Below are 15,672 nucleotides of genomic sequence, written 5' to 3'. Positions count from 1 at the left end.
CGTGATCCACCCGCCTTGGGCTCCCAAAGTGCTAAGATTACAGGCGTGAGCCACCGCGCCTGGCCGACCAGGAATTATCTTAAACAGAAAAAGAATACTCTAAGGAGGGGTATACCGACCAGCACAACAGTAACCCCTCCGCAGGGTTTTCACAAGGACACAAGCTGGTGTGTAATAGACTTATCTGTAAAGCAGACCCAACTCCCAATCAGGAATTGTTCCTGATTGGTTAGCAGAAACAGAATTGAGGACTAATGACAGCTGCACAAGAAGATGAAACCATTTCCTTCCTCTTTTGTAAGCTTGTCTCTTAAACCCCACTGGACGTTGGCACAGTGCTGGGATGACTATGGAGACCCAAATGTCTCAGAATGTATGTCCCAGAAACCTGTGGCTGCTTCAATCATTGACAGTTTTGCTGCTGCTGGGTGAGTGAGGGTCATTCTGAAATAGGGCAATTTCAGACATTCCTACTGCCTGGACTCCAGCCACCAGTGTGGTAAGGAGTAGGCCTGGGCCCTGGAAGCAGGGGATAGATTGAAAGAGGAGAGAGGACCCTGAATTCTTAAGTGTTCTAATGGTTCCTAAGGTCAGAACTCAGAGGTAGTTTCGTAGGCCCTGGAAAGTCCATTCTGCACCAAACATCCATGTGTACTTTGTAGTCATGAGGAGGAACAGGAAATAAGATAAAGGGGACATATGAAGTGAATACTCTTATAAAAGATCAACTGGAAACAGGATCTTGAGATGGGTCCTGGAGAAGGAAGAGCCCAAGCTCACCTCCCCTGCCCCTTTCACATACACAGCTAAATTTGAAGCCGTCTTCTCCTGCTCGACGTTGATCCACTCTCTTCTCTTTTACAGCTTCTGCAGACAGTCAAGCTGGTGAGTATGCCTTTGCTTCCTTGTATTGACAGTGTTGTATCCTCATAATATGATGCTGTGTTTGCTGGGGGGGATATGTCTATTCCACTGAAAATCAAGCTTGGGTTCAGCATGGGCAGTACCCCCATTTTAGTGGGGTCTGGGATTTGCTTCTTAGATCCACTGAAGACCCAAGGGAATGAGGCTGCTGCAAGTACAGATCTTGAACTACATCTACAATAGGACTCTTTGGTGCCTGACCTCCCTTGGGAGCTCCTTTGGCATCCACAGTCCCTTCAGGGTTATTTATTCCACACCCCTTTCCACTCTCTGCCCCTCAGCAGCTCCCCCAAAGGCTGTGCTGAAACTCGAGCCCCCGTGGATCAACGTGCTCCAGGACGACTCTGTGACTCTGACATGCCGGGGGGCTCACAGCCCTGAGAGCGACTCCACTCAGTGGTTCCACAATGGGAATCTCATCCTCACCCACACGCAGCCCAGCTACAGGTTCAAGGCCAACAACAATGACAGTGGGGAGTACAGGTGCCAGACTGGCCAGACCAGCCTCAGCGACCCTGTGCATCTTACTGTGCTTTCCGGTCAGTGGAGGAAGGCCCTGGGGTGGACCTGGGAGGGCCAGGACGGATGAAATCTGTTTACAGGCAGAGGTTTGCAGGAAAGAGTGGGGGTGGACTGCTTACTGGGAAGCACTGTTGTGAGTTGCTCATTCACTCCCCATTTCACCCACCCCCTTTGCTTAGCATGCGTGGTGGGGGAAGGGGGAATTTCTAATAATTTTCTCAGCATGTGTTAGGTTGTTTTTGCCTCAGTCTTGATTGAGCAAGGGGGTTACGAGGCCACAAACAGCTGAGTGTGAGAGAAGCAGAAGGAAATCCCTACTTTAAAAAACTACCGTCCTCCTGTGGCAATGTGGTAAAGCAGAGAGGTTGGAGGAAATAGACCTCTAAAGGCTCTAAGGCAGGAGGCTGCCAGACGGGTGTGAGGAGGTGGGAGTGCAGAATTCAGTCTGGAAGATGAGGTCAGAGGTGAGGGGAGGGTGAAGGGTAGATCAGGCAGAGGCTGATAGGCTGTTGCAACTATTTTGACTTTTATTCCTGAGTGAGTTGAGATGGCTTTAGTTAAAGGAGTCACATGATCTGATTTAGGTTTATGTAAACATCTGACAGTGTTCAGTTTAATAGAGTCTGTAGAGAAAATGCTTCTAGATAGTATTTCTTTTTTTTTTTCCCCAAGTAGCTGGGACTCCAGGTGCACACCACCATGCCAAGTGACTTATTTTTATTTCTTTTTATAGAGACAGGATCTCAGTATGTTGCCCAGGCTGGTCTTCAGCTCCTGGCGTCAAGTGATCTTCCCTCCTCAGCCTCTCAAAGTATTGGGATTATAGGCGTGAGCCACCACGCCTGGCTTAGATACTGTTTCTACCTGCTTCCAATGTCTGAAAATATAAGCACATTTCTATTGTTGTTTACTTGAGCTGCACTCTTGGTGCATAAACCCTGGAGATGGTCACAGGTAAACATTCAGTGTTTTAGATTCTCCTGTTCGACACTGAGAGGGTGATTTGTTTTTGTGGTCCTTTAAGGCTGCTGCTGTACCAGAGAGATCCTGGCGGTGGAGTCGCTTTCTGTTGATGGTGCTCTACTGAAGGGGAATAAATAAATATTGAGTTGACCTCAAAAGCTGCCTAATGACATCATAGCTCCTCTCTGTATTGGCTTCCCAGAGACAGCTGATAGTAATTCTGACTCTTCTTATGAAAATGTAAAAATATAGATAATAAAAATTGAGGGCTGGGTGTGGTGGCTCATGCCTGTAATCCCAGCACTTTGGGAAGCTGAGGCAGGAGGATCACCTGAGGTTGGGAGTTCGAGACCAGCCTGACCAACATGGAGAAACCCTGTTTCTACTAAAAATACAAAATTAGCTGGGCATGGTGGTGCATGCCTGTAATCCCAGCTACTCCGGAGACTGAGGCAGGAGAATCACTTGAACCTGGGAGGTGGAGGTTGCGGTGAGCCAAGATCACACCACTGCACTCCAGCTTGGGCAACAAGAGTGAAACTCCGTCTCAAAAAAAAAAAAAAAAAAAAAAAAAATTGAGATCTGAAGGGTTGCTAGAGAGAAACTACCTAGTCCCACCCATCCATTGTACAAAGAAATGCAACTGATTAGACCCACGAGCTCAGCAGTTAATGGCACAGCCAAAATCCCAATCCTGACTTTAGTTTCTGTTTTATGCCATCTCAATAATGGTACCTGGCCTTTCATATACAGAATACTTTTTTTTTGGCCAGGCACAGTGGCTCACGCCTGTAATCCCAGCACTTTAGGAGGCCAAGATGGATGGATCACTTGAGGTCGGGAGTTCGAGACCAGCCTGGCCAACATGGAAAAACCCCATCTCTACTAAAAATACAAAATTAGCCGGGCGTGATGGCTCATGCCTGTAATCCAGCTACTCAGGAGGCTGAGGGAGGAGGATTGCTTGAACTTGGGAGGCGGAGTTTGCAGTGAGCCGAGATCGCACCATTCCACTCCAGCCTGGGCAATAAGAGCGAAACTCCATCTCAAAAGAAAAAGAAAAGTGTTTTTTAAATGAATTTTTATTTAAATAAGATAGAATAAATTATATTTATTCCTATGATATAGCAATTTGATTTTCATCTTGATTAAGTTTATTGAAACTTTGTTAACAGACTTGTCCTCCGAGGTAGCTGAATTTTGGAATCCGATTACTCTGCCATCAATGAAGGGAAGGAATTGTTGGGAGTGAGGATGTTTGTAGGCAAAGAGGAAAAAGTGATTTTAAGTTTAAAATTTTTCTTGAATGCCCCTTTTATTCAGAGTCACAAATGAATACTGAATTCACCTGTGTGAATTCAAAAGTCATACCTTTTTATTTCTTATGTGGATGGAAGATTTCATGCAGGGTATAGTATGGTCTGAATGTTTCTGTGCCCCCAAAATTAATATGATATGAATTAATCAAATAGCAGCCCCCAGGGTGATGGTATTAGGAGGTGAGGTCTTTGGTTAGGTGATTAGGTCATGAGGGCAGAGCCCTTATAAAAGAGGGCCAAGGGAGCTCAAAGGCCTCTTCCGCCATGTGAGGACACAGTAAGAAACCTCAGTTCTGACCAAGAAGTAGGCTCTTATCAAAGAAGCTGTAAGCATCTTGATCTTGGACTTTCCAGCCTCCAGAACAGGGAGAAATAAAATTCTGTTGTTTATAAACCACCCAGTTTATAGTATTTTGTTATAGCAGCCAGAACAGACTAAGACAAGGTGGATGAGGGATGATTAAGGCTCTATTTTTTTTTTAAACCAGCAACAGCATGTGGAAAAACGGGGAAAAAGACTCTACTTCTTTGCTAATACAGTTCATGGCTGCCCACCCTCACTTCCCAAAGCTTGTACAAAATTTACCATTAAATTAGTAATCCCCAGACCACAAAAACTGACGGCTTCAGGCCCTGTCGCGTAGCCTCTACAGTTACTGAAATGCGCTCATTTCTCTACTCATAGTATTTTAAATTCCTCAGAATTATTTTAAATATCTGCTCTGCATCTTTGAAACTTCTGAAAACTTCTGTTTTTTAGAAGTCGCATAGATATAATACCATATATTGCCTATAAGAGAATGCTCACATCTGTCATGAAGCATCTTCATTTCTCTCTGCCAGACATCATTTCAAGTTCTGTGAGTAATGTACCTCTGAGACTGAAAAACCCTTGGAATCTATCCTTACAACTTTTTCTTATCATATTTGTGTCTTTCAGAGTGGCTGGTGCTCCAGACCCCTCACCTGGAGTTCCAAGAGGGAGAAACCATCGTGCTGAGGTGCCACAGCTGGAAGGACAAGCCTCTGGCCAAGGTCACATTCTTCCAGAATGGAAAATCCAAGAAATTTTCCTATTCGGATCCCAACTTCTCCATCCCACAAGCAAACCACAGTCACGGTGGTGATTACCACTGCACAGGAAACATAGGCCACACGCTGTTCTCATCTAAGCCTGTGACCATCACTGTCCAAGGTATGGGGAGTCTGCCAAGATGTAGGGAGGGGAGAAGAGGGAATGGACAAGGGTTAAGGTCACATGGGCCTACATGGAGGCAGCAAAATTGGGCACTGGAGCAAAGAGGAGTGGTGTGGAGGCCTGGCTAAGTATTGACCAACAAGTAGGGGCCAGAGCTTGGAGCCCTCACCTCCCAGGTAATAGGTAGTCAGGCTGTTGTTTCACTTTGAAATGCAGGCCCCAGACTAAAGATGGCAGCGAAGCAGAGCTCCCTCACTGATGCAGAGGTTCCCTAAGCTCCTGGGCATTCCTAAGAGCTGAGGTTTGCCTCGTTTCTTCTCATGGCTCATGTTATAGCCATTCACTCCAGAAAGCGTGGCACGTCATGGACTGTTCAAGGCTGTGCTCCATAGAGTAATGATGCCTCCAGCTATTCGAGGCTTTGGGCCCACCCTCCGTACTGCCCCCAAGGGCTAAGGGGAGCCCTTCCCTCTGCTCCTGCATGCTCACCAGTGTGCTTTCATTCATTTGGTGGAGAAACCTGAGTAGGGAGGAGGCACCAGTCCAGCCACAGAAACCCTGTGCCGGTGAGGCTGGGGATGTAGTGAGTCTTGCATTGGTGAGTGACTCAGACACAGAAGAGCTTCAGGTGACAAGCACTGGGACATAGCATTGGAGGTGGGAGGTGGGACAGGGAGAATACAAACGTTGTCATTAAAATAGTAACCCCTATCCTGCCCTAATGTCTGTCTTCCCTAGCGCCCAGCTCTTCACCAATGGGGATCATTGTGGCTGTGGTCACTGGGATTGCTGTAGCGGCCATTGTTGCTGCTGTAGTGGCCTTGATCTACTGCAGGAAAAAGAGGATTTCAGGTTTGTAGCTCCTCCCGGTCCCTTTTGTTATCAGTTTCCATTTGGCCCAGGCCCTAATCCCAGACATTGCCAGAATCCCGCTCTTAGGGCTAGATACGCATTCCGATCTAGGCCCACCTTTTATTTATTAGTTCATTTATTAGTTCATCCTCAACAAGAGCACTAATAGGACTCACCTCACAGGGTTGCCATGGGGATGAAAGAGGCTGACGCTCTTACACCAGTGCCTGGTAGGCAGTTACAGCACACAAACAGGGCTGTTGCCATTCTGGAGGAGGTGGTATGTGAGGGCAGCGCTTAGCTAGGGAAGGAGGACTCTCCAGGCACTGGGCCAAGGCAGGGACTGAGGCTGGGTGAGGCTTATATGAGGGGGGAGTAGAGAGGGTACTGCAAGCCTCTGAGAAAGAGAAATAATCCCACTAACACCTCACAAAGCACTTTGCAATTGGTTCATAGCCAGGACCTCAGTTACTGATGATAAGTAAATACAGAGAAACAGAGAGAGAGAGAGACTGAGACACAGGGGTGTTTTTAAAAGGCAGAGCAAGCCTCAGACAGATGCCATGGAGTGGCCTTTCTGACACTTCTGGGCATCCCCATGGGTGAGCTGAATTCTGCCTCTGGACTAGCCCTTTTCCAGGCGGGAGCAGCCCCTGAGCAGGGGAACTGGGGGTGGGAGGACAGGAAACGTCTGCCAGAGGGAAGGCCTGAGCTGGTCCCATCCAATCCTGGCCCTGGTCCTTGGTCCTGAGTTCTCAGGCCCCACCACCTAATCCTACTAACCTCCTGTGTGCCCCTCCCAGCTCTCCCAGGAAACCCTGAGTGCAGGGAAATGGGAGAGACCCTCCCTGAGAAACCAGGTGAGTACAGGGTTGTCTCAGGGATTCAGTGATGGCTCACCAGGGCTGCCGGCTGGACCGGAGCCAGCGAGAAGGGGCTTGTGCGTGTTCAGCTGGGAGCCAGGGAGGGAGCAGCGATGGGGGGATGGCCGGGGCTCAAATCGCTTGGTCAGCTATGAGTCTAATTTCTGGGCCTAAAGAGGACCTCACTGGAGATGAGAAGAGAAACACCAGTCCCAGGTACAGAGGAGAAGGCTGTGTTCAAATTTCTAGGACCAGGAATCTGGTGATATTTCCAGAGCAGGAAATCAGAGATACTTTTGTCTTTCTGTGGAGCTTTGGCAGAGCAGACAAAGGATAGGGCTAGGGGCTGTAAGACTGAGGCCAATCGTTTACAGGAGGCAGGAGTCTAAGGGGAAAGGAGGAGGAGGTCTGGAAACCCCTCTATTTGCTGAGGAATCTGCCTCTGTGGAAGGATGGGGTGGAGTGGCCAGGCTCAGCTGTCTGTGGAACACTAAGAGGAGGTTTGGGCTTGAGAAAATTCTGGGGTACTAGGGGCACTAGTGGGCTCTACTCTGTGGGCAAAGCTCGGTTCCGATGCCCATGCACTCAAGGTTGACTGAATTTTGGCCTGGTTCTGCCCCCATCACACAGTGGAGCCTTAAGCAAGTCAGTCTCCCTGATGGGGTTAAGTCTCCTCACTGAGGAAATGAGTGGGTGGCCGGGGTGACCTCTCAGGCCTTCTAGGTCTGACATTCAGGTGGGAGTGTGTAAACGAACTTCCAGGAGGATGCCAGGCAACTTCCAGAGTGTAGTTAAAGTCAGAGCACAAAGGAAACCAGTGCTTTCTCTGGGGGCTTCCATGACAGTAGAAACAGGCAGGAAAAAGAGGCTGTCAAAGACCCCACCTCAGATGGCTGGAGTATGATTCAGAGCAGAGCCAACAGATTTAAGAGCTTGAGCAAAATATCACTTGTTCAGCTGTGCTTGCAGCAAGGGTGCACGTCCGCTGGCCAGGCCCAGTGGTGATAGGGGCCTGTGTTCACGCCAGGGCCAAAGCAGATCTGGAAAAAACAAAGTCCAAGCAACTGGATTATCCGTCTTGTTGTGTGGTTCTGTCTACACTGGCATAAGCACATTTCACAAGGCATTTTTGCAGCCAGGCATTGGGGCTGCATAAATGGTTTTTTAAAAATCCTTTCCCAAAAGGCAGAGCTGGGTTGCTGGAATTGTTGGGGAATGTATTAGAATGGGAATTCAGAATGTGGTTTGCTGCAGAATTTACAGCATGGCAATAAAGGCTCTCTGTGTTCAGGGGGTGAGAGAAGAGACTAGATGCATTGTCTCAGATGTCTCCCAACTTCCTGAGAAATGCCACTTTGCAAATACTGGGGCTGCTTTTCATACTGGCAAAGTCAGTTTATGACAAAAACATGAGGCAATTAGGTGTGTTTTGGACACTAACCAGAGAAAGTCCTTCCTTTCCTCCTTTCCTCACTCCCTCCCTCCCTCCCTCGCTCTCTCCCTTCCTCCCTTCCTTCCTTCCCCCCTCCCTCACTCCCTTTCTCCCTCCCTGCCTCTCTTTTTCTCTCTCAGGTTACTTTCTCTTTCTGTCTTCCTTTTTAATGCCATGGAGTACTATATTCTTCAAAGTTCCAACAAAGATGCACTACATTTGGACAATGTGGAAATGGCCCTCAGCCTTCTCTTCCTGATGTGGTCAGCAAAAATCTGGACTTTACTTCACTCTGATGCTGAACACCCCGCTCCACCTCTTCCCCAGTGTCTTAGATCCCCAAGCTGTCTGGTTTGCTTCTAGGAAAGCTCAGCAATTCCCTGAAAAGAGTGTGGCCCAAGTGACTGCTTCCCTCCACCAGTGTGGCCCGTGGGGAAGGCTGTGGCTGGGTGACCCCAAGGGTGGGTACATGAGGCCATATTTACTTAGCCCTTGGCCTTACAGGACTGTGTCAAGGGGTCAGCAGTCCTTGCCTTGAGTCTGGTTATGGTTTTGCAGCCTCAGCATCAGCATGGGCAGGCCCTTTTCAACGGCAGTGCCCTGGCTAATCTTTTTCTTTTTCCCCACAGCCAATTCCACTGATCCTGTGAAGGCTGCCCAATTTGAGGTAAGTAATCCCAGCCATCTCCTTTTCCTCCTGCCTTGTCCCTTCTCTCCTGTTTCCTCTCTTTTTGCCTTTGTTAATGCAAAATTAAAATGGAGACTGGGCCTGAAAACTCCTGAGCAAACAAAGCCACCCAGGCCTTAGAAATAGCCATATCATTGCTTAAACTGCAAACATAAGTGAAACTCAAGTTAGATTGTAACTAAAAATAGGTAATACTTAACTTGGATCATTTCTGGTAAATGTTTATGTTAGACAGAAATAAGATTTAACCCTAGCCAATCGTAAGCAGCCAACTAACATAATTATGTGACTAAGAACACTTCAATAAGGTACCTCACCCAAAAGACAATTATATAACTGCAAACCTATAAAATTTATTTTACTTCTACATTTTCCCAATTAATACTTGTCTCTGACTTTCTGTCATTAAAACATTAGACCTCTTTTGGTTTGATGTCGCCCAATTCATGAATTGCTTCTTACTCAAATGAACTCTTTAAAATTGTATTGTGCCTTAGATTTTTCTTTAACAATTTGGTGTCAGAAGTAGGATATAAAGTAGAATCTCCCCCAAAGATCCCTAAGAGCAATGGGTAACCAGGCACAGGTACCCATTGAGCCCATTGTATTCACTGGTTTCTTCCTGCATTTGTGAGTCACTAGGTAAGTCCCTCTCAGATATCAGGCTTGCAACTTGTGTCCTGAGCTCTCTGAGTTATTTGAGTAATTTTATTTCTCATTTGATTCAGCGGTTAATCTGGGTATTTGACAAGTTCATCTGTTTCCAACAGGAACTATACTAGGTCCAGTATAGTGTACTAGTTTCCAGACAAGGTCTGATTTCTGGATTGGGATCCAGAGGTCAAACTGGGTATTTGACAGATTGAACTAGGTGTTCAACAGAAACTGAACTGGGAGTCCAGTTGGAGTCCTCAGGTAGGTAAATTTCAGAAGGGCAAGATATTATGATTTTGTCAGAATGTACAGAGTCTGGGACTCCTCCATCTGAAACACAGTGATTTTTATGTTCAGATAATATGGGCCCAGAACCTGTGACTTTCTAGAGAAATAGGTGTGCCTTACCTATTGAGCCTTACCAGAGATGACTTAAAGTTGCAATGGTCACAGTGAGGATGTTTAAATCTAGAAAAAATTGTTCATTTAAGGGATGCATTGGGAAAAAATGAGATCCCAAATGTCTCAGAAACAATAATAAATAATTTTGATTGGTATGTAAAGGTTTCTAAAAGAATGATTTAAAAAAATAGTCTAAGTAAATCTTTACAATGTGCTAATAAGAAAGTATTCTAAACCTATTAACTTCTTTGATTGCTTGCTTTTTCCATCTGAACCTACTCAATGCTAACCTCCTTAAAAAATTAGATCCTCAAATGAGCCAGGAGTATCTACAACAACTAAATTTAACTCTTGTTATTGCACACATGAACTATTATAAAAGCAACCACTAAGGCTAAAAATAATAAAAACTAATTGGAAATAGGCCAGATAAACTAGATGTCTCCGTAGTCACTCATTTAAAATTTAATCCACAGTCTCAATAAGATTGACTCCTAATAATAGGTGAAAATGCCCCAAAACTCCTTCTTGGAGAAGCTTCGTACCCTTTCTCTGGGCCTTTGAGTTGTGTAAATGTTTTTAAAACACAAGCTTCAGTGAAATGACTCATCAGAAAGAAAAAAGGAGGAATTTTTTAGAAACAAAACTGGCAAATGAAAAATCTTAATAGTCCTCTCCACAAATATCAATAAAAGGTGTCAGCCATCTGAACAGCTAACTTTAACCAGAGGCTGGATCCAACTAATTAGTTTTATATTATTATACCTGGCACATGGCTAAAATTTCAGAACAAAAGCCATGAATTTCTGTTTGCATCTTTCTGTATGTTTACATATATCTACACATGTGTATGCTATTTGTACATAATATTATTCTACCTCCAGATGGTATTTATTAGAAACAGCATTAAAGGAGCTCAATTAGCCTAGAGAAAAATAAGCACTTATATAAATTACATATTTTCTCAGAAGAAAAGAACTTTGCCAAAATGCTTTTCAAGTTCATATGACCTGAGTAATCTTTAATAGTAAGAATATTGGTATTAATGAAAGTGAATATTCTACCTAGTTTTACCCAAATAAGCTCATGTTGTCTCCTATACAATTTGTCAAAAAAATACCTTGAGATGACAGATAGTTGGTTTTGTTTAATATTATGTTTGCCACTTTAACTATGTTAAATGAAATGACAGGTATTCATTAAATATCTACACCATTTCCAGATAAGACAAACAACTAAAACAAAAATAAAAAAGTGTTCCACTTATCTTTTTCTCTCTACCTGATTATTTCAGAATTTGGAAACTCTTATTAAGTATTTTTATTTTCAATCTGGGTATTTGCATAGGTTCAATAAGAATCTATTCTCCTTGTAACAGGACATAATTGGGCAAGTCCTTGGCTTGGCTTCTTAGCCTAGAGAGGCTTTTAAAGGTCTAATCTGAGATTTCTCAATTACTAGATAGTTTTAAAAACTAAAGTTGACTGATACAAAGTCAGTAAAGTCTCTTGGATATCACCAAAGCTCTGGCTAAAATATATTTTAAAATTACTGTTTTTATTATACCTATATAAATAATCAGGTCAAATTTAATGAAACTAGATTTATTTTTGCAAAAAAGTTAACTTTGATTTTTGGTAAAAATGGAAAATAAAAATATTTTTCTCCAGAATAAAAAAGATTATATTTTAGTAGAAAACTACTGTGCATCCATTGTCAAATTCTAGGCCTGTTCATTTTCTTTGAAGTTTTATTATCTCCCTATAAACCAGATCGACTTCTGAATTTTTTTTTTAGTTCCACTAAAAACTAAAACTGCCCTTTTCCAAAGCTCTGCAAACTGAAACTGGTGACTTTAAGCTTCAGAAAAATCACTACAACAGAGCACATGTGCCTTAATGCCAATCTTAATGCCTGCTGCTATCTGGGTCACTCAGAGAGTTTACCAGAATATTTAATGAAATAACCAGAGACATTCAAATTGCAAACCAGTAAAGCACATCACATTGCAACTGCTATCTTCAGTCTGCCATTTAAACTTGCCTCAAACTCACATCTAGAAATTGTTTCACTTAGCTGCCCTCTAAACTCAAAAACTAAGATTATAATTTGCTCCAAATATTAACTTTGTTTTTTTAATAGAAGAAACTCTGAATTCCTTTCAAGCAATACAATCTAAAATGAGCAAGTTAGCCTCAATCGCACCCCAAAATAGAAGTTCTTGATATCTTAACAGCTTAACAAGGAGGAGCTTGTGTTCCTACTGATGTCAAAAGAAATGCTTAAAGATCTCAGTTGGCTTTATGGTGATTCTAGAACTGGGCAATACTTGCCTCCTTAAATTAGAATAAGGTTTCCAATGAGTTACAGCAGAGGAGATTGGCTTCATAGACAGAAAAAGGTCTGAAGAAAGCAGAAACAAAGAATTTAAAGTGGATTGGCTATTTTAAAGCTGGTTAAAGTTGCAAAAGACAGGAATAGGGAAACAGAATAATAAATAACTGGTTGGTTAACATCGGGTTACTCTTTTGTAAGGATGCCAATTGAAACTGGCTGTTTCGGAAATTAGATTTTTAGGTTATTAGGTTATTATCTCTCTCTCCTGATTTTTCCAAAGGCCAGATAAGAATGTAGTTTCTGTTTGGTGACTTGAAACTTTATCATGGGTGATTCCATTTTGATTTTTAGTCTGTTCTGTTTGGGCCTAGTGCAGGAGCTTAGTGCAAAACAATAGCCTCCTAAAATTTAAAAGACTTTAAAGAACAAATATGAGTTTTTCATCAGATAATATTTATTTGTATTCATTAATTTATTTGATTGGTTAAGTCTTGGCTCCCGAGAATCTTTGCTCACAGGAATTTTTCAATTCTTGGCTATTATTCTCCTTATAGTTATTGTATTTACCTACCCAGTGTATTGAATTATCCTATGGGTTTTAAATGCTTTCCTGCAGCCACCTGGACGTCAAATGATTGCCATCAGAAAGAGACAACTTGAAGAAACCAACAATGACTATGAAACAGCTGATGGCGGCTACATGACTCTCAACCCCAGGGCACCTACTGACGATGATAAAAACATCTACCTGACTCTTCCTCCCAATGACCATGTCAACAGTAATAATTAAAGAGTAATGTTATGCCATGTGGTCACACTCTCAGCTTGCTGAGTGGATGACAAAAAGAGGGGAATTGTTAAAGGAAAATTTAAATGGAGACTGGAAAAATTCCTGAGCAAACAAAACCACCTGGCTCTTAGAAATAGCTTTAACTTTGCTTAAACTACAAACACAAGCAAAACTTCACTGGGGTCATACTACATACAAGCACAAGCAAAACTTAACTTGGATCGTTTCTGGTAAATTCTTATGTTAGAAATAAGACAACCCCAGCCAATCATAGGCAGCCTACTAACATATAATTATGTGACTAGGGACTTTCTAACAAGATACCTACCCCCAAAAAACAATTATGTAATTGAAAACCAATCAATTGTCTTTATTTTGCTTCCACATTTTCCCAATAAATACTTGCCTATGACATTTTGCCACTGGAACACTAAACTTCATGAATTGTGCCTCAGATTTTTCCTTTAACCTTTTTTTTTTTTTTTTTTTTTTTGAGACAGAGTCTCAATCTGTTACCCAGGCTGGAGGGCAGTGGTGCTATCTTGGCTCACTGCAAACCCGCCTCTCAGGTTTAAGCGATTCTCATGCCTCAGCCTCCCAGTAGCTGGGATTACAGGCATGTGCCATCATGCCCAGCTAATTTTTGTATTTTTTATTTATTTTTTGGTAGAGACGGGGTTTCGCAATGTTGGCCAGGCTGATCTCGAACTTCTGGCCTCAAGTGATCTGCCTGCCTTGGCCTCCCAAAGTGCTGGGATGACCAGCATCAGCCCCCATGCCCGGCCTCTTTGACATCTTCTTTCCTATGCCCTCTCTGTGGATCCCTACTGCTGGTTTCTGCCTTCTCCATGCTGAGAACAAAATCACCTATTCACCGCTTATGCAGTCGGAAGCTCCAGAAGAACAAAGAGCCCAATTACCAGAACCACATTAAGTCTCCATTGTTTTGCCTTGGGATTTGAGAAGAGAATTAGAGAGGTGAGGATCTGGTATTTCCTGGACTAAATTCCCCTTGGGGAAGACAAAGGGATGCTGCAGTTCCAAAAGAGAAGGACTCTTCCAGAGTCATCTACCTGAGTCCCGAAGCTCCCTGTCCTGAAAGCCACAGACAATATGGTCCCAAATGACTGACTGCACCTTCTATGCCTCAGCCCTTCTTGACATCAAGAATCTTCTGTTCCACAACCACACAGCCAATACAATTAATCAAACCACTGTTATTAACAGATGTAGCAACATGAGAAATGCTTATGTTACAGGTTACATGAGAACAATCATGTAAGTCTATATGACTTCAGAAATGTTAAAATAGACTAACCTCTAACAACAAATTAAAAGTGATTGTTTCAAGGTGATGCAATTATTGATGACCTATTTTCTTTCTTTATTTTTCTATAATGATCATATATTACCTTTGTAATAAAACATTATAACCAAAACATTCTGTTTACCTTTTCAGGGCTTTATTGATTGGGGTGTAGACCGAACTATCTGGGGTCTGTTTCTTTTCGGTGATGAAAGTCTTGAGAAGGTAGTAATGGATAAGATGTGAGGGAGAGGAGAGATGGAGATTTGGAGTGTAGGGTGAGTGCCCCTCTTCTTAAAACTGAATACTCTTCTTCTGATGAACTTGTATTCTTGTTTCCATGTCTTATTCCCTTTCCTTCTATGGCAAATAAAACACTCACTTTGTTTTGGAACACAAGTTCTCAGAAAGGCAAACTTCAGGTGAGTCGTCAGTGGAGACTGCTGACTTCCTGCACTGCTGTTTTCCCAGTGCAGTTACCAGAAGGATGTGACCTTCTCAGAGAAGTCATTCCAGGCAGATTAGAACATGACCGACAGTCTCCTTGATGGTTTGGTGAGTGCCCTTAAGAGTCTTCCATTTTCCCGGGACACAGCATCACTGTGCAAAATTCTTGCATTTGAAAAGTAGCAGCTTTCTCTGTTGGATAGTTTACATCGATTTTTAAGGAGGCTATGGAGCTTCCACCCACCCTTCCAGACTCTATGTATTAGTCTGTCTCTATGTATTAGTCTGTTCTCACGCTGCTATGAAGAAATACCTGAGACTGGGTTATTTATAAAGAAAAGAAGGTTAATTGACTCACAGTTCCTCATCGCTGGGGAGGCCTCAGGAAACTTACAATCACAGCAGAAGGCAAAGGAGAAGCAGGCACCTTCTGTACATGGTGGCAGGACAGAGTGAGTGCAAGCAGGGAAGGTGCCAGACACTTATAAAACCCTAAGCTCTCGTGAGACTCACTCACTAGTATGAGAACAGCATGGGGAAACCGTCCCCATGACCCAGTTACCTCCACCTGGTCCCACTTTTGACAGATGGGGATTATGAGGATGACAACTCAAGATGAGATTTTGGGTGGAGACACAGCCAAACCATATCACCCTAGACAGAGGCTCCTCAAATATGTAAAACCTTGTTAAATCCTGCTTTTACATTAAAATGCACCCAGCAATCTGACTGCTTCTCAGTATTCGACTCCTGCCACCCTGGTCCAAGCCACCATTATTTCTCACTTGGATTATGCAATAGCCTCCTGACTGGCCTCCCTGCACTCACCCTTGCCATCCTATAGTCTATTCTCACCACAACAGCTATTGTGATCTTTTAAAAATGTGTGTCATATTTGTCACTTCTTTTCCCCAAATCATATACTATCTTCCCCTTGTGCTTGGAGTAAAGGCTAGAGCCTTTGCAATATTCTAC

At 43.4% G+C, this 15,672-nt stretch overlaps 1 protein-coding gene across 4 annotated transcripts; it reads left to right on the top strand.

The window, feature by feature from the left end:
• Positions 1-325: 325 nt before the first annotated feature.
• On the top strand, positions 326-14,299 carry FCGR2A (Fc gamma receptor IIa). 4 transcript variants are annotated; one of them, XM_063649477.1, is made up of 8 exons: positions 334-428; positions 865-885; positions 1,209-1,463; positions 4,669-4,923; positions 5,665-5,778; positions 6,582-6,638; positions 8,703-8,740; positions 12,771-14,299. In XM_063649477.1, exons 1-8 carry the CDS (start codon positions 344-346, stop codon positions 12,942-12,944), a joined length of 999 nt encoding a protein of 332 aa, XP_063505547.1. In that variant the 5' UTR covers positions 334-343; the 3' UTR covers positions 12,945-14,299. The 4 variants fall into 4 exon arrangements, with proteins under 4 accessions (XP_054343104.1, XP_063505547.1, XP_063505536.1 ...); XM_063649466.1 differs by having other exon boundaries at positions 1,206-1,463; XM_054487129.2 differs by lacking the exon at positions 6,582-6,638 and having other exon boundaries at positions 326-428; positions 1,206-1,463.
• The last annotated feature ends 1,373 nt before the right edge of the window (positions 14,300-15,672 follow it).

Source organism: Pongo pygmaeus, chromosome 1, assembly GCF_028885625.2.
Source record: "Pongo pygmaeus isolate AG05252 chromosome 1, NHGRI_mPonPyg2-v2.0_pri, whole genome shotgun sequence".
Taxonomy (NCBI): domain Eukaryota; kingdom Metazoa; phylum Chordata; class Mammalia; order Primates; family Hominidae; genus Pongo; species Pongo pygmaeus.
Note: the sequence above shows the minus strand (reverse complement) of the source record. Positions and strands in the feature narration are given on the sequence as shown.

Excerpts from the sequence above, each read along its gene's own strand:
- FCGR2A (XM_063649466.1), top strand. The coding sequence starts at position 344 with ATGACTATGGAGACCCAAATGTCTCAGAATGTATGTCCCAGAAACCTG. Across the intron at positions 4,924-5,664 it reads TGTGACCATCACTGTCCAAG|CGCCCAGCTCTTCACCAATG; the intron begins GTATGGGGAGTC and ends TGTCTTCCCTAG. Across the intron at positions 8,741-12,770 it reads TGAAGGCTGCCCAATTTGAG|CCACCTGGACGTCAAATGAT; the intron begins GTAAGTAATCCC and ends GCTTTCCTGCAG.